The sequence below is a fragment of the Pleurodeles waltl genome, chromosome 9 (genome assembly GCF_031143425.1).
Source record: "Pleurodeles waltl isolate 20211129_DDA chromosome 9, aPleWal1.hap1.20221129, whole genome shotgun sequence".
NCBI lineage: Eukaryota > Metazoa > Chordata > Amphibia > Caudata > Salamandridae > Pleurodeles > Pleurodeles waltl.
In genome coordinates, this window is record NC_090448.1 from 796,959,216 (window position 1) to 796,977,894 (window position 18,679).

At 43.2% G+C, this 18,679-nt stretch overlaps 1 protein-coding gene across 2 annotated transcripts in view; it reads right to left on the bottom strand.

The window, feature by feature from the left end:
- The window catches only part of CHRM1 (cholinergic receptor muscarinic 1), a 316,212-nt gene extending 298,349 nt beyond the window's left edge, over positions 1–17,863 (bottom strand). The window contains exon 1 of one of the 2 annotated variants that reach the window (XM_069208041.1): positions 17,042–17,863. In XM_069208041.1, coding sequence (XP_069064142.1) covers positions 17,042–17,135 — 94 coding nt within the window. In that variant the 5' untranslated portion in view covers positions 17,136–17,863. The remainder of the gene's footprint in view (positions 1–17,041) is intronic. The other variant, XM_069208043.1, reaches the window with a different exon arrangement.
- Positions 17,864–18,679: the final 816 nt, after the last annotated feature.

Here is an 18,679-nt window from a genome sequence, read left to right on the forward strand (position 1 = left end):
TCCAGAAAAGGATGCTTGGCCTTTCGCCATGTTTATCCCCCTGTGTGGGGTGATGGGGGCATTATTTAACGTCTGGGTATGGGCAGGCGTAAGGGGACCTGTAGGCATATTTCCATGATCAGAGACCATGGAAAGTTCCCACAGGTGTCCTTCCCTGGCCCCAGGGACAGCCCCACCCACACCAGGAGGACACCTAAGGATGGGGGTCCCATCCCAGGTAAGTACATATATTTTTTTCTATTACCCCGCTCGGGGGCCCTGACTTGGAGCCCCCTGCACGATGCCGGACCCAAAGGCCATGTCCAGGGGACGGGGCATTAGAACCGGCTAGCACCATTCCATAAATATGTCGCCAGGCCGGCATCTTGGAATGGTTTTGCATGAAAAAGTATAAATCTGGCCCTGTGTGTGTGGATTACAGCACTAAATGGAAATAAATTCCAGAACTCCAATAGTAAAGAAAAGTGCTATAGCCCAGAGCAACCAACACTCACTGTGTGAGGGAGGGAGAAGGTATGATGGAGCTCCCATCCGTTTCACTATTACTAACAACCAACTGGTGTTGTGATGGCACAGAAAATGGTGGACGTGGTGGTGGTGGTGCTGGCAGCCCACCTAAGGGATTTGACCCCCCACCATTTGCAGCAGTGTTACTTCTGTGTGAAAACGCCAAGTGAATTATGGTGGTTCTTGGTAGAAACCACTGAAAATACCCCATTCTAGGTGAGAATACTGAGTATTTCAGCGACATAAGGATATATGTGAGTGACCTTTTGACTACTGACGTTTGTGACAGCAGTTGCATCAGGCTGACAAGGCCTGGTGGCCAAATTGACAATATCAGTTTTTTTCCCATAGTAGCTTCTTCTTGTACAGGGCAAAACGGCCGTGCCACTAAAATGGGTAATTCAACCTTTGATAATCTTTCTGCAAGTGATGCCAGTGTGACAGGCAGTGCCTCCACGTGCAGGCAACTTGGTGATTGGAGCCAACATCCTCTGTATCAACCTGTTAGGGCTATTTGACATTGAAACTTTCCAAAAACAACTTTTCAAGCCGTATTTGAAAGTCACCATGCCGTTCCTCTTACTTTCAAGCACACTTGAAACTGGATGTCTTATGTTTTCCTGTGGCACCATTGCCAGAAGCACAAGGGAAAAATCAGGAGTAAGTTCACTGATTGATTCCAACTAGTTGTGGACAAAATCTTTTTTTTCACAATATACATAGATATCGGGAAACATATTAAATTATGCATATTAAACAAAACGTATTTAGCCATTTTGTCGCTTGAAAGTTGAACTTGAGGGCATACCTTGTATAATAACGCCACAGGCGATGATCAGAGGAAAAAAGTTCGAGCTGAAAATGTTTATTGACCTGTCTTCCACAGATGAAAATAACGGAAAGTAGCACGACCACAACATTTGAAAAAACTTTGAAAGTTTAGCGTCATGCAATGTTGACGAAGTCCACAAGATTTCCTTGCATAACAAGAATTCTGCCTGGATGTAGTTCAAATACCCAAGGCTCTGAGCTCACGCCTACCAAAATCACGTTCCAATTTTAATATTTGAACCACTCGTACATTCGTGGCATACCATGGCTGGTGGGCCTATTGCAATCATGCGGTTGGATAATAATAGACAGTGGAAAATGGGGGGCACTGGGATCTTATACCCCTGCACCAGTTAATACCATGCCTGTGATTCTTCTGCTCGAATGAGTTGATGGCATACTGTTTTTCCAATTAGCTATTCCTTGCTTCACCTGCTTCCAACGGCTACTGCGTATAATGGTGCCCTTATTGTAAACTTCTTCCAAGCCTGTCTTAATGTGCTTTATGCAGCTATCCAGAGAGCTGTCACACAGCATCGCCCATGCGCATGCGCAGGATTGATAGAAAATCACTTTATGAGGTATTGTTATGAAGGAGAGAGATAAGATGAGAAAACAGCAAGTTTAACTGATCTCTCAGAAATTATACTCTGGGTAGGTGGCTGTGGAACGACACCATAAAACGAGTGTAGGGCTGATGCACAAGTTGGTTAAAGTTAAATGGTACTTAAAATAATTTTACGGGGAGGTATAGAGAACCTTTGGATATTGAATTGAGAGTGTTGTATATGGTCATAGCTTCATAGGATTTTAAAGAACATTTAACGAGAGGGGTTGAGGGGCTCCTCACCTTCCACCCTATACACTTCCCCTCCACCCGACCTTAGGACGGTTTCAGAAAATTAGTGCAAATTATACACGTTAAAGCATATGTTACGTTGTTAAAAAGTTATTAGGATTTAAATACCACTTGACACGGGGTTGTTGGGAGTTCTTACCAAATAAATATATTAGAACGTCTGTGTAAATTGGCCATTTTAAAGCCCATGTGTTAGTGGCTTTGGTTCCAATTTTATTCGATTTAAAAATCACATAGAGGCTCCCTTTTTTCGTTCCCTATCTCACCTCCATCGCCTCCGTCTCCTTCTGTCTCCCTTTTTGTCTTGCTTTGTTGACTTTTTTCTCTTCTACTTATCTCCTTATTCCCTTACATGCTGTTTTGTATTTTTTCTCCCGTTTCACTACCACTTTTTACTCAATCTTGTAAATTTTCACCTTAACGTTTTCTCCATTTCTACTACTTCTTTTCCAATCTCTTCCTAAGGGCTAGCTTCCTACCCTGCCTTTTACCTCCTTCTCACCATCCACTCTTACTTTTCTCTCCCCTCTCTTGGCCCTCTTTATGTCGCCCCATTTCCTCTTCTGTCCCTCGCTCTTTTATGACTTTCTTCCTTCTTCATCCCTACCTCTCACATGTCACTTTTCCTTCCATCACTACTTCTTCTATAGCTACCCTTTCATTTGCCCTTGTCTCTATATCGCCTTCTCCAAGCGTGCTATCCTTCTGTTCTTACTTCCCCTCCTTCGTTTTCCCCCTTCCCATCTCTCCACCCATCTGACACTATAGAGTGATTGGCACTTCATTTTTCTCGTTCTCTCTGTTATCCATCTCTCCCTCTTTCTTGTGTGGCGGAGCCTATTGCCTGCAACAGAAACAGATCAAACCTGGGACCATCCCAAGTCAATATGGTCTTTGCATGGTCCCTGGTTTGAGCTGTTCCTGTTATGGGAGCTAGGTTAGCCACATAAGTGGCATAACATTTTTATCGGAAGAAGCGTGGAAATGCTGGATGTTAGGACATTTGTAGATCCCCACGGATTCTGTAACTTTTCCACACAGAAATATGGGGATAATGCATATTTTGTCAAAGTTAGAGATTTGAAGGGCATTGTGGGTAAGAGAATGTTGGGGTTCCACAAAAGACATGCCACCCTGGACTCCTCTGGGTATCCAGTTTTCAGGAATTTATGGATTTAGAAGGTTTCCCTGGGTGGCGTTCGAACATAGTCCGAATAGTACAGCCATATAGATGGCAACTAACAAGAAATATGAATTTATCTACACTCTACCAGTCCATCTGTCAAAACTAGCCCAAAAGAATCCCAAAAGAAGCCACATTTCCTCTTGGTTGCCATTGGGATGGGGAGGCTCTGCACCCCAGGGGGCAGAAAGACTTTTGAGACTTTAGGGACAGGGATAGGCCAAATGCCAGAATGACCCCCCCCCCCCCATTTTTTTTACTAAAACAAAAAATGTATACCTAGTTTCTAATGGCTTCTTTGCTCCCTCACCACCTGGGCAGCATTGTGGTAACCCTCATAACATCCCAGGGGTGGGGGGAGGGGTGGGGTGGCAGGAATCTTGTTTTCAATATAATCAACCCTCAATAATAAATCCTCCACTTCATCACCTAACATTACATCATTAGGATAAGAATATAAATATTGTTCTTACCTCCTCATCTACTTACTGTGATCTCCCTTGTGATATAGGGGTTAGGTTGACGTAGTTTATGCAGTGTTCTGTCTTGTAATGCAGTGAGGGCCTTTACATGGGACTTAGGTGATTGTGTCTGAATCATGTGATTAAAACACTGGACCGGTAAATACTCTGTGACTGTTGGCATAAGCAATATTTCATAGCTTGCCTTATGATGTTGATATTTCATATTGTTTTAAATATTATTTGGGATTTTTGTAAACCACTCACCTTGTGGTAACCGCAGAGCACATGGGTACCATATGCATTAGATGAAAAGGTACATGGTATTATTATATCCAAAGATGAAAATGTACATTGGGCCGGTTTCTGGGCATAGATCCAGACCATCAATCAGACAAAGTGATGTATAAGCAGCTGACAAAAGATCTAAACCTTGGTTACTAAATGTTGAATAAACCTTAAAGTCGAGTTAAACAAGAGCAGCTTCTTTGCAATTGTGCAGGAGCATCACCCCACACCCCCCAGCTAAGCCAGGAGCTGCAAAATATAACAATATATCATTAATGTTTTATTTTTCAGCTCCTGGCTCAGCCAGGAGCATGTGAAGGGAGGGGAGGGCTGGGCCACAGGAGGAAGGAGAGGGGAGGGGGAGTGGAGTCTGTGCACTAAGTGTGTATGTCAGGTTGGCCGGCCATCTCAGTCCGGCCAAACACACATGCGCACTTAAGTCTCTCCAATCTGGCTGTGCTACACATCTGGGTTGAAGAAACTGCACAGGCTCCTTTGCACTATTTGAGTGGCAGAACAAGCAGCTTAGACCAGTCCATGCTAGGTTTAGCATGAGAGCAGCGCTAGGATTGATGAGGAGCCTGTGCTGGTGTCCCAGTGAATGCTGGGACACCAGAAGAAGAGCAGAGGAGTGAGGCAGCGTGATGGGAACAGGTAAGTTATTTTTAAATTATTTTTTATTCTCCCCCTTTCCTGTCCCTCCCACTGCCTGCACGTCCCGTTGAGATTTGCGGCTGTATCCAGAGTTCTGTTTTATGACAATGGGTGGTCAAAGCGTTGAACTTTGAACTTAAAGTTGGGTGAAGTTGAGAAACTTCTCTTAGTTAAGATGGACAAAGCTTGCAGACTTTACTCAGTGTACCTAACTCTACTTGTACTGTATGTACCCTGACATATGTATATCTTCAAGGTAAATATAAATATTTATGTAAACATACACATGCACGTGCACACACACACACAAACACACACATGTTACACAATGGAAGTTGCTATTGTGCACTTATAATTAGCTCAGAGATTCCCTGGGAAGAGCCTTTTTGTTTTTGCTAATACCTTTTGTGTCATTAGGTGAATCTGTATGAAATGTTTTCCAAAAAAAGTTTATCCACATGGATTCTTTCTTGGAAAGGTTCATACTGATCTGTCAAGTGGGGGCCATGAAAAAAGGTGAGGGCGTGTCTCAAAAGTGTGATTAGACATGTTAATTCTCATAGGAGATGTGGCACTCCGATTTAGAAAAAATGGCTGAACTGAATTAAACCAAATTTGGCAAAATGTTAGAGTCTTATTTAAAAAGTGTGCTTTTTTTGCTGTAAATCAGTTCAGGTGTTTTTGAGAAATAAGTATTTAAAGAGAGGCTCAGGTTGTGTGTGAAGGGGTTAAAAAGTTAGGTGTACTTAGCAAGATTAGCAAGCAAATTACAGAAATGAAGGAATGGCCTACCTAGTCAGAACAGTACGTCTGATGCACAATTTGGTAAAAGTGAAATGGTATTTAAAATAACTTTAAGGAGGGTATATCCGCTCCACCTCTGAGATATCTTCCAATGTTTAGAGCCCCCTTTTTAGGGAAAGCCCAAGATCAACAGAGGGGAAGAAAAAAGGACGTACAATGGAACAACACAAAACAGGGTGTCCAAACAAGGAACTAGATCAAGGACCAGACAACGGGCACGAGTGCACCTTAGTGTTCAATCTCACTGAAAAACAACTGACGCCAAACCAAGGTTTTAAACAGGAGATTGGGGTTTGTCCCCACATCTGCTGTTGACTGATTCCATTTGCATTCGGAACTAGCAGAATTTTGCTGAATGATCAAGCTCCATGCTTTTTTCAATGAACAACAAGAGTCTAACAAGGAAGGTAACACAGGCCTTCGAGACAAATCAACCTTCAGTCTCCCAGTGGCAGTGGTTCCTATTGTGATACAAGCATTTGAGCAGACAGATTCTTCAAGGAGATAGAACCCATACACATCACAAAAATAAAAACCTTGCAGAAGATCACTCAGGAGGAAATGTTGGCACTAAATGAATTGGGCAGTGACCCAGTTATCATTATTCAACCAGCAAAGGGGCAGCATTGGCCTCCTGACATTAGATGACTACTTGACAGAATGCAAATGCTTATTAGCAGATAACGGACACAATAGGATGATCACAGAAGATTCCCCACATACTTGATGACGACCTTACACAATATGGTGGAGGAGAAAGGATATGGTTTTCTAAAAGGAAGGATGGTTTTCTTGGGAACAAGGACTTGGTCACTCCCTATTTTTATGTCTTTCTGAAAATTGATAAGAACAGGATCCCTTCACCAGAACACCCAATAGTCTCTGGTATTGGTTCCATTTTGGAATTTCTTTCATAGTTTGGTGACTTTTTCCTTCAACCAACAGTACAATGTACACCTACTTATCCCAAGGATACAAAGGACCTTGTACTGCTCCCGCACAATGTATCCTTTGATCCTTCACATAGCTTGTTGGTAGTCCCAGACATTGAAAGCCTCCCTCAAGATATTACTGTGGATAGAATTGAAGAGATCCTATAACACAAAGACTATCTCCACAATACCCCACAACACTGCATACTGAAATGCATGAGGTTGGCTATTACCGAAAACTTCCAAGGCATACTTTCCTCCATTCCCACAGGACTTCTATGGGCAGCTCATTTGCCCTAAGTGTGGCAGTACTGTGTGTACACCATTTTGAGGACAAGTTTGTCCTTAACAACCACAACCCATGCATATATATCTCATTTAATTGGAGAAATTATACAACAATGACATCCTGATTATTTGGGAAGAGGGTGATGATACAGTCCACAACTTCCTATCCTAGTTGAACACCTGTAACCAGCATTTGAAATTGACTCATACAATGAGTAGAATAATTCTCCCATTTTTAGATATTAACATCATTCCTGAACATGAGGGACTCAAGACCGATATCTACAGAATATACACAGACAAGAATAATCTGGCGGAGTTAAGCATTTTTTATCCTCACCCTCTACATGAAAACTTACCTTATAGCCAATCCAATTTTTAGGGCTCAGGAGAACCTGTAGTAATATCAACAACTTCAAAGAACAATCAGGGAAGCCATACAATAAACTGAAGACCAGGATCTATCCAGATTGTAGTATCTCAAGAAGCTTGAAGAGAGCTAGGAATCAGAACAGGGAAGGTTTCCTTGACTCTCCACCTAAGACTGAGGACATAAACATCCTAACCTGTGTCAACACGTACAGTATAGCTCCTGATCAATTCCTGGCAACTATATTTTGAAAAAAACAAGGCATGCACACAAGGGAAGTCAAAATCGGCAAGACCATTTGGTCTATATTTGACCACTCATTCCCACTAACAGAACCACTACTGTGTCACAATTGTGGGGTCTCCAGCCTGTCATGGGACGTTTGCCATCTGGTTCATGCAGTGTTGGCCACCTTACAACCCCAACCAAAACCGTAGATATGGGTTTGGAAAAAACCCTGGGTGCTGAGGAAACACTAACTGCACAACATCACATGTTATATGTACGATCATCTGCTCATGTAACATGAATTACCTTGGTATGACCTGCAGGAAGGTCCAGATCCAGACAAACAAACATAAAAGCAACATAAGATGCAGAAAGATCACAAATAAAGTGACCAACCGTTACATTTCACAGAACCACACTGTAAAGGACCCGATATGAGTAATTCTAGAAACTACAAAAAATCCAACCAGGAAGAGAAGGAACAATGCTGGATCTACCAAAGTCATGACACACTTTGCAGGTTTGGCGTTCTAAGCCTCGACAGGGCACGGTTGCTGCAAGATGCAGGGTTTGGAAGTTTCAATAGGTACCACAGCCATGCCGGGTCTCTTTATGAAGTAAGTTATGGAGCATGTGGGGAGGGGGTGTGTGAAAGCACACTTAGAACAGGACTGGGAAGGTATTTTTGAGATCCCACTTTGTTCCATCTCCAAAGAGTGTGACTACAGGGTGCACCTGCCTCTCATACACCCTATGGGGCCTTAATGTGCTCCTTAATGAGGTATTTCTTCTGCCTATCACTACGTTGCTACATATCATCTTGCTTGAGTGTGGTATTCACACATACCACAATAGCTGTATTTGATAGCACAGCCTCTAGGGATTACACCATGGCATCATATTTTCATGCATGTTTTCTGTGTCTGTTATGTCATCTCACAACCATTGATTCTGTAGAGACAGCCGTGCTCACAATTGGTGATAAGGCAACTATTTCCAGGACAGTGTATTCAGGAACTAGGACTGTTACCTTTCCTCCGTGTTTTCCATATGCTCCTCTCGATATTTACAGGTATCTCAAGGGCCAATGAACCAAAGAAGTGTGTAGGTTTGTGACATGCATGGATGAATGCAACAACCCCAAACACTACAATTGTGTCTCATTAATTGTGAATGTGGGTACACTGAGTGTAGGGTATTTTCCTCATACTTAGAAAAAGAGGGATCTGCCAGATATAGGTTCTGAGGAAAGGAACAAGACTCTCCCCAGGCTTACGTGGTTGAAACGTCTAGAACTTTCTTGATTGAGCTGCAGGCAACCGACCAGTTTATCCCGGTTGGCATCCTTTTTATTTTTAACCTTGCCTAGGTACCCATATACTGAATAAATTGTACTCAGTGCTTGAGGTAATTTCATAAATACAACACAGATCCCACTGCCAAAACCCTTAGTAAGTGCTCCCTACTTCGGAAGGTTAAGCCCACCCAGACACACTTGATGCTCTGAGTGAGGACTCAATGATGAAGCATGCCAAGAGTGAATTCTAGTGGGTGAGAATCCTTTTAAAATTCAAAAGGATTCCCCGGTTAGGAGAGGTGGAAAAGTGACTCCACTTCCCATTGATTTTTCATTTGTATTTGGAAAAAGAGTGGATTCACTCCCATGTGCACTGGAGATTTGATGCTTGGGAAGGGTTTGGTGTTGCGTCTTGTCGGAGCTTAGGCACTGTGTCTAAATCCTGATGAAGATTGGATACAGGGTCCGCTCGAATCTATGACAGAGGTGTCATGAGTGATGTCATCAACGATCCTATTTAACATGTCAGAGTAATATATGTGAGGGTATACGCATTGCATCATAGGGTTGACAGTTTTAGATAGTTGAGTAAATTATAACTAGTGTATTTCATTGGCTTTTGTGTTTATTTTAATACTAGCTTTCTCTTATTCCAACACTTAACTATAACGTCACTTTAACCGTTGGTTTCTCCTTTGAAAAAAAATATTTTTCTGAAGGTGAGAAGAGGTTGAGTTAAGAGTAGTAAATCTATATTTATCTGCCCATTCTTACCTTCACACTATTTTTTATTTTGATACATAAAACACAATATTTTTTCATCTCAAAATGTTTCCCTCATTATTCTGGCATGCAACCCAAGTCCATCCTCTGGCCCACTTTGTGGGTAGCGAAAGCCACACACCAAATGATTTACTGGTGTGAAATGTAGAGCCTGGGGAAGGTTGAGTTTCCAATTGCAGCATATACCACGCATGTGTGCCTAGAGTACATTTCCTAGCAAACAGTTACAGTTTTCCAATTACTACTAAGCGCTATCGTAAGCCATGAGCGGCAGCCTGTCAAAAGGTGCTGCTCCACAGCCGTACACTGGCAGTTCCCTTCCTCTCTCTGTCTCTATCGGTATAGGGCTAGGTCTTCTAGTGACAGAGAACTGCAGAACGATTATGCACAGCACTGGTGGTTTATCCCGTTTCTGCTCACATCCACAAACGTCACAGAAAATGTTTTCTTGCTACCATCAAGTGTGTAAAGTCATTGTTTTAAAATGGCTACAGCCTCCCACCCCCCCTAGTGTGTCATAGCTTCAGCTTCTATAGAAACTCATGCACAGAATTCTTTGACTTTCGTGGGCTAGGCAGGAGCTGAGTCCTCAAAACCAGCCTCTTTAAAAAAAGGTTTTCCAGTCTCCCAAAGACCATTTACAAGTCGATGTGACTTTGTTTTATTTTCTTTGCATTTCGTTCCCTAAAGTCCTTGATTTCCACTTCTAATCATACATAGTTTAAGATGTTGTGTTCTGGGTGCAGGGCCAACATGGCCCATATTTATGGCTATAGGGCTAAGGATACAGGCTTATGGGCACTGAGCTAATGGTTATGGGTACATGATACATGACCAAGGCTACATGGTTATAGGTTATGGGTAAAGGGCAAAATGTTCAAGGATAATAGTTATGGGTACGGGCTAACAATACAGGACAAATGAGGCAGAGTTATGCGTGTGGCGTTTAGGGTACAGGTGCAGGGTTATGGATGCATTGTCATGGCTAAGGCTACAGTACCATGGACACAAGAATAAGGGTTATGGTACGGAATACAAGGTTAAGGATATAGAATTATGGACACAGGACTGCGATTACGGGGTGCAGGGTGCAGGGTGATGGCTAGAGGGCAAAGGGTGCATTTGGAAGTGTACATGATTATGAGTACAGATTAAAAGCGCAGGGTTAAAGGTGGATAATTATTGACACAAGGCTAAGTGTTATAGATGCATGAATGTGGCTGTAGGATGCATGATTTTGGCTAGAGGCCTATGGGTCTACCTCTATGGGTACAAAGTTATGAACAAAGAGATAAGAATACTGGGCTAAGAGTACAGGGTTATCGGCACAGAGCTAAGGGCTATATTGTTGTTTAGAATTTATATAGTGCTTCATACCCCTGTGTGTGGTATAAGGGTGCATTTTTGTTTTTCTTAGCAGCTACATTGAGGGAAAGTATGCTGTTGGCTGAGTATTGTATTTGTTGTAATCCCAAGTGGGAAGCGTTTGGTTGTCATATCTGAATGATAACAGTGGTGAAATTATCTTGTCACTGGGACCAAGATATATACTGCTGATAAGTCCATAACAAGGGCGAAACTGGTCCTGACTTGCTTGTGTTCTGGTTCAGGGAGGACCTCGCATGGCAGTTCCAGCTGGACTGCCCTCTTTGCAACAGGATCAAGATTGATTTGCATATAGGTGGGCCAAACTGATGTGGCATAGAGTGCAAAATAATACTGTATTAAGATGTGGCCCTGAGTAATTACCAATGGCTGAGATCAACTCAAGCATTCCATCCATCTCTTTTTTTGTATACTTAAGTGTGTCACACTAAATTGAATGTGGGTCCAATACACACTGTTTCACTGGAACCAAGCTGTACTCGGCTGACGAGCAAATAACAGGGGTGAAACCGGTCCTGGGTTGCTTGTGTTACGATTCAGGGCGGACCTGGTTTTGCAGTTCGGGCTTGACTGTTTCCAATGGAGTAGGGTCAAGACTTGTTTGCATGTAGCTGGGTCCAAGTGAGATGGCATGGTGTGCAAAATAACAATGAACTAGGAGGCGCCTGAGTAATTACCAGTGGCTGATATTGATTCAAGCATTCCATCCATCACATTTTGTATACTTTAGTATCTTGTCCTAGCAAACAGCACCTAGTCGCTTGATGAGGAAGAAAGAATTAGAGATAGACATGTAAATTATATTTATAGTTAGGACTATGTCATATAGGGAGCTACTCAGCATCTGGGTATCCAAAAGGGCAGTAGGGTATTGAATGTGTGTTTACACTAAAAAATGTGTAATTGGAGATAGTGCAGTAAGGCCATGTGTAATTAGATATCCCAGTCCAGGTTTTTCCTTTGCAGTCTTTGACTTGTAGTTCTGATTTCATAATGGGATAAACAACACTTTACTATGAGAATGCAAAGAAATAACCTTGACTGAAGTAGCTAGTCACACACTACTGAGAAATGTGACAGGGATACATACACAAGGCACAAATGTTGTCAAATGAGTACACTAATGCTGAATGGGCAGGAATGGAAGTTGTGGGCAGGGACAGTGCTCTGTTTTTCTTTATTAATTGCATGGACCCTGCCTTCTGCTGTATTAATACACCTCATGAGCAAGGAAAGAATACAAAAGAAGTCAAGGTTAGCAATCTGAGAAGAAATTACACATTCTTTAAAACACCCAGATTTCAACTACACTGCTAAGCTGAAGGAAGCCAGACTTTTGAGCAGGGGTTCGTGCCCCCAAACTGCTCCCATGCTTCCGAAGGCTCCCAAAGGAGGATAAACTCCAAGGACCTAGTTAGACTAAGGGTGGCAGGCAAAGCACTTGGTTGCAAGAGCCCACAAGTGTATCGGGCTGTTCTGCATTATCCTTCTGTATTTATCCCTCCCTGCGAGCCCAATACTTTTCTTTGAATTGCGGGGACCCTTGCCCTTTCTAGCTAAATGAGAAGGCATCCTCTTGCCCTTTTAGAATGTTTTAACACCTTCTGTTTTATTTATAAATAATCAATGATGTGTTAGGGTAAAATAGACAACATATAGAATGTAGACGTAGCTTGTTTCTTCTGCTTCAGCTAGGATGGTAGCACAACACAGATATGGTAGTTCTCAATTTTCAACCTTAGCCCAGCTCTCCTCTGACATTTGAACTTTAAGTCCTTCCTGCATGACATCTTCAGATTAGCCATGGAAGGGAAGAGATGTTTCTTACCTACACTGCCCCAGCACTCTTAATTCTTCCTCGCCACTGGTTCCAGGTGACCCGACTCTGCAACTGTGATTACAGGCTTAAGCAATGTATATTGAGGCTAGTGAAGGCTATTGTATAGCACATACTTTTCCCCACATAGCTCTACTGGTGAATTTTAACATCCTGGCTCTACTTAACTTTTTCTCTCAGGGCGTTGAGCAAAGATATCCAGCTAAAGGGTGTGAGCTCCAGATTAACAGTGGAGATGTTATAACTGGCTTCCATCTGTTAGGGTAAGATAAGGGCTAGGGCTAGCCCACCTGCCATTTTCTGCTCATCGTGTCCTTTCCTGAACTAAACCTACTGCCTTTCCCCTTTTGTTAGGTAATTTAAATACACTCCTTCCTCAGAATCACTCATTTGACCCTCTCTCATTGGTTTGCTTAATGCAGTCCCATGATAGGTTGGGTTTTCAGCATTCATGGTGGTCGCCACTGCCCATTTAGAATAGCTCGCTGTATAAGGTTCAATGCTCCATGCTGTTAATGGGTGGATTCCATTGACTACAGCAAGAAAGGCTGCAAAATGACTAATCCTGGGCCATAGTCTATGTGATTTGAATGGTAAATAAATACCTCTGCAAAAAAATTGTACTTATTTGTATAGGTGAACACATCTGTCCTTGTGCTTTTTCTCCTACACCAATATGTACAGGTAAAGCTTCACACATGTTTATGATGAGGTTTAAGTAATCCCTGCAACACACATACATCAAAACATTTTTCACATAGGTCATACTGTTTTCATTTAGTCATCCATACACTGTTATGCAATGTCTAAATCACGTGCCTCACTCCTTTCACTTCAAATGCTTGCATAGGCAAAGCACAAAATGAAACAGGAGCTCAATTCTGGTCCAGGCTCGTGATATTAAAACACTACCCATAGAAGCCACATGACAAACACATGACCTTTCATTCATAAAATTCTCACGGAGAAGCATGCTCGCTGTCCCCAATAAGAGCTATAAAGATCTACATTAATGAGGCTGTAAGACAGTACAATATACCTCGACCTAAGAGCAATGTAATATCATACTAATTTCATTACAGCACAATACAAATGTCTCTTAGCACATCCCTAAATAGATTTTCAAGATCGGATATAGATCGATATTGATGGCACAAAAGGAAGATCAGACTTGCCCGATATGTCAATTCCTCTGCCTCCTATAACCTTGTAGACCCTGCTTAGTCTCCACCTCTGTCTTTACTTCATGTACTATGAAGCAGCCATTGTGTAATACATAGCGCTTAAGAAAACGCCAGCAAATTATCTAATAAACAACGAAGCAGAGTTCTTTAGATAGTATGCCAGGCTGGAGGTGAAGTTAGCTGGAGAGAACAGGGCAAACGTTCGTCAGCCGTAGTCTGTAAAACCTAAATAAATCTGAACTCAGCAAAAACACAAACTTGTATATACAGACACATCATATTTTGAAACTACTATGGGCCCATACAGTAGTGGAACTGTACTACTCAAATGTTTATAACACACAAAACATCACACAATGGAAAGAGGCCCTCTTGTATTCTTCCAATTGCAGCTATGTTTTCAAACATGTCTCTGAATGCCAGTGTTGAGTGTATACTATTTACACACTCGATCTTATGCTAATTTATCTCTGGCAGGAAATAACCCTTCTGTGGCAGTAAAATAATCATGCAAGCATTTCGCTAGAAGACATTGAGATGTTAGTCGGGAATAAGAAAACATCAAACCACAAACCGATTGAGCAGCATACACATCACAAATGCAGTTCCTAGACACTCACAATGGAAATGTTCAATTCGAAAAATTCAAGCTGCATAGGTTTTTATCAGGCTTGTGAGTTGACCAGTCATTTTAATATTTGCCCATATCAGTATATCATAGCACAATCACTGATTTTTAGTCCACAGTTCGCCTGAATCCACATAGCAACTCCACTACTGTTTGAAAACTGAAAACTATATATTTTTTTCTTTCTTTGTATGCCACGAAAATGTATTGTGACTGGAAAACCTTGATTCCACATTGGGTAGTTTTGATATCTTGTGAAACAGTGAATATTCATTTCCCTTTTAATGAAACTGAAAAAGGTAGTATTGCTCTTGTGGGTCTATTACTTAGGAACATCAGTGGAGGAGTTCAGCCCATATAATAATTTATTTACCACACAACATCAGGTAGTGTTATCCCACTAAGCTCCATATTTGGAAACATGCTCCCATTCATGCAGCTGCAAACATGCACATAATAGAACGTCCTCTGGACAGCAATACATTTAGTCAGCAATTTGGCAGGATCCCCTTTATGGACATGCAATGATAAATATTTAATGATAACCTTGGTCTGCCACAGAAGGACTTGACGAAAAGAGCTGTCTTCTTGAAACAGTTGTGAAAAAACTAAGCTAATATGTATTGTATTGAAATCTATAGAAGCTGCATTCTGGTTGCCATTGCACCCAATCCCTTTTCAAAGATCACTGTCTAGATGCCTGTAAAGTATCAATTCCATAAAACACATGTGTTCTAATCCTAGAGGGGTTGTCTAATACAGTTAAAATGCACAACTGGCTAAGACATGCTCTTATGGTGACTTTACATATAATCCACCCCTCTAGAAGTTCAGGTCTGACTAATGTGAACGGTCGCTACAGCTTCTTTTCAAGTGCTACACTAAAAGAAGCTTACACCGTTTGTAAGTTGTGAAATGGCAGTTTTTGCAACGGTGCATGACCCTAACAGGGGCAATTTATGTTTCGCACTTCCGTTATCAGATGCTGCTTTTCATTTCCTCACTGTTTGCTCCCATTTCGGACCGAGTGTACGAAGCTGCGTTATCGCCAAGGCCCAGTTCCTAAGGGGGTGGTGGGCGTCATTTCATACCGGATTATCATCGGACTGTTCATTACCCGCATTATCACAGGGGAGTTTCATATCCACACTACTAGGGAGATGTTTATTCACCAATTATAGCAAGGACTGTTTCGGACATACTTTACGGTGAGGGAGGGGCGCATACTGTCCGTAATTAAATAACAACGGAGCGCTTTATGACCTGAAGTTTTGTGTCCACGGGTCCAGTTTTCTACCCAAGTTAATACCGAGGACGTTTCACTCCCATACCCACATTTATATGGGTTGTTCCGTACCCGCATTTCCAGTAATTCAGCAAACCATGCTGCTACCGTAAGGAGGCACATTCGACTAAAGACCCTAGTCTGCTGTGTTTCATTCAAGCCTTCTTTACAATACACGCTATGCCTGGGTGCTGTTGCGATCCTCGGAACAATTACATTATTTTTAACAGTGGTGGAATGGAATATAACATTCTGGAAGAGAAAATGGCAAAACACACCGAAGGACGGACATCGGGGACATAGAAACACAAACAGCCAGCGATCCACGCGTTCAGAGTAAAACACACATGCACATGGACAAATGTACAGACTCACAGATGCACTCACTGGACAAATACACACAAGAACAAACCTACATACACGCAGATAAACATATGGGGCAAACACTAAGACAAAAACACACGCAAATAAACAAACACACACACAGATTCACACGCAGACACATACACATATTCCCAGTGTCACAACGCAAAATTATGCCCCCACCCCCCCCTTTGCAGAATGTGACTAGAGGCCCCAAGCAGTGATTAATTTGTAAATAAAAAGGTGCCAGTGCCCAAAGCCCTCCTCGTAAACACCCGGCTGCTGCAATTAAATGTGTGAACACGGAATACTGAGGCGCCGTAATCCTGAAGCCATCTGGGCCTCTTCAATCCACATAAAGCCACTCCCTGCCCCTTTAGCTCACTCTTGCAGCTTTCTACTTTCTCCCTTTGTGACACTTTTTCGTTTTTCCCTTCATCCGTCTTTCCCATATGTCTTTTGCTCGAACCAAATGCTTGACGCAGAAGAATAAGCCCCTGCCCTCAAAAATAAGTGCCGGTGCTCCGCACCGGAAACAAGCGCAAATTAAGCACTGCCCCCAAGTCTTCCATGTCTCACAAATATTCATTCGTCTTGGGATGAATGGGGACCCCTCGAAGGCCTTAGGGCCCCAGAAGTGTAGGGCCCCTGCGCTGCTGGAGCCTGCGTTTCGTCCCTACACATTCACACAGACACGCGCACACCCAAAAAAAGAGACTCCGGCACACAAGGACAAATACACAGGGAGAAACACACAAACAAGCACCCCAAAAAGCTATAGCCATAAGTACACGCTCAGAAACACACGAGACACAGACAGACACATATATAGAGACACAAGCAGACATACATAACACTCACACACAGTTTTACCTGCCGGATAAAGTCTGTCCTTCTCACTTCTGGGCGAACTCCAGTGTCCAGATGGCGACCTTGGTATCCAGAATGGCATGTGGCGCAGGCACATACTTCTGTCCCAGGCTCTCGACTGGCTAGCGATGGGAGTGGAGCGAACTCTCGGTGCTCAGGCCTCGGGCGCCGGTGTCTGTGGTGACTGTGGAGGAACCCGCATGGCACCGTGGAGGTCGTCCTGCTCTGTGCTGTCCTGCCCGCGCTTCTTTGCCGCTCGCTGTAGCCGCGCACCCTTGAAGAAGGCTGTGTCGGCGGAGCTCTCCGCACCTGCCTCCAGTAGCCGGCAAGTCATCCTACGGAGAGAGCAGTCGGCGAGGCGGGGAGGCGTAGCCCCGCACTTGAGAAAGTTTCTGTACAGGGAAGGTGTGTGGAGTCGGGAATGGGGCAGAGAGGGGGAGGGCTTCTGCGCTTTGCGTCAGGTGGTAGCGGGGACTGTGAGGCGACGCTGCGCTCTCTTCCCTTCCGAGTCCCTGACCTCTCGCTCCTCGTGCGCCTATAAAACCTATAAAAAAAGAAACTGTACTATGGAGCAGGCTGTCGCAGCCGCATCTTTTCAATGCGGACAATGTTGGGGAGTTCCCAGGCGAAGTTTGTAGTAATAGCGTAAGCCCCGGCTGCTTCGGCCCTGCACAGATCTCTGTTACTTCCTCTGGGTCCGTGCAAGAAATATGCCCGGAGTGCGGTGATTAGTAGAAGAATTACATAGGAGGTCATTTGTCTGCCTTCAACTCTCGTTACCGACCGATTCCTGTAACCTCACTCACTGGCTTTGTCTCACCGTGTGACTCACTTGCACAATGTCACTCACTGTGACGTCGTCATTCATTGGGTGCGTGCCTCACCCTCAAAAGCCGCAGGAGGGCAGTGTCAGTCAGCGGGTGCCCGTGTGACTAGCAGAAGTGCATTGCCTCTCGTTGGATAAAAATCCTCACTCCTGTAATCCAGTCTCATTCTCTGAGGACAAGCACCAGTCCTGCAAAACCGTCTTTCTCGGCGCGAGCCTCACATATGGAGCACAACCGCACCTACCCAGTGGATTCAAGTCATATGTCGTAGAACGACATATATAAAGCTTCGTACCAATTATGGGTTTGCAAAGCACGACAATGTGCACCAGGATCCAAGGCATCCTTTTTGGAGTGCCAGTTAAACAGGGCCGTAGCTAAAACATGATGTTTATGAGTTTTTTGGGCGCGGTGCCTGCTTTTTGGAGATGGGCTTCAAACATACTGCGGCAGGTTTGCTGTACTTGAGCATGAGGTGTTGATGAATGATGTGAGAACAGACATGTATGAGGATGGGGATACCATTCTATATCTAGGGTTAATTATAGTAGTTATAACAATGGGAAGATACATTTTTTAGTGCTGTCTGGAATTTATGATGGCTAGAAATTACTCTTATTCTTGCTGCAAGAGTGTTTTTTTCATTTTAAATATTAGGAGCAAGAAGATTTTTGCCCCAGGTACACGTTTGATTAAATGAAGCGAGAAATAGTAGTGGAGTGAGCTTGGAACAAAGTGGTCTGGATTAGTTGGCACACAGTTTTTGCTGGAGGAAGTGGGATCCTGAGTGAGGAACTGGACAGTGGTATTTGCA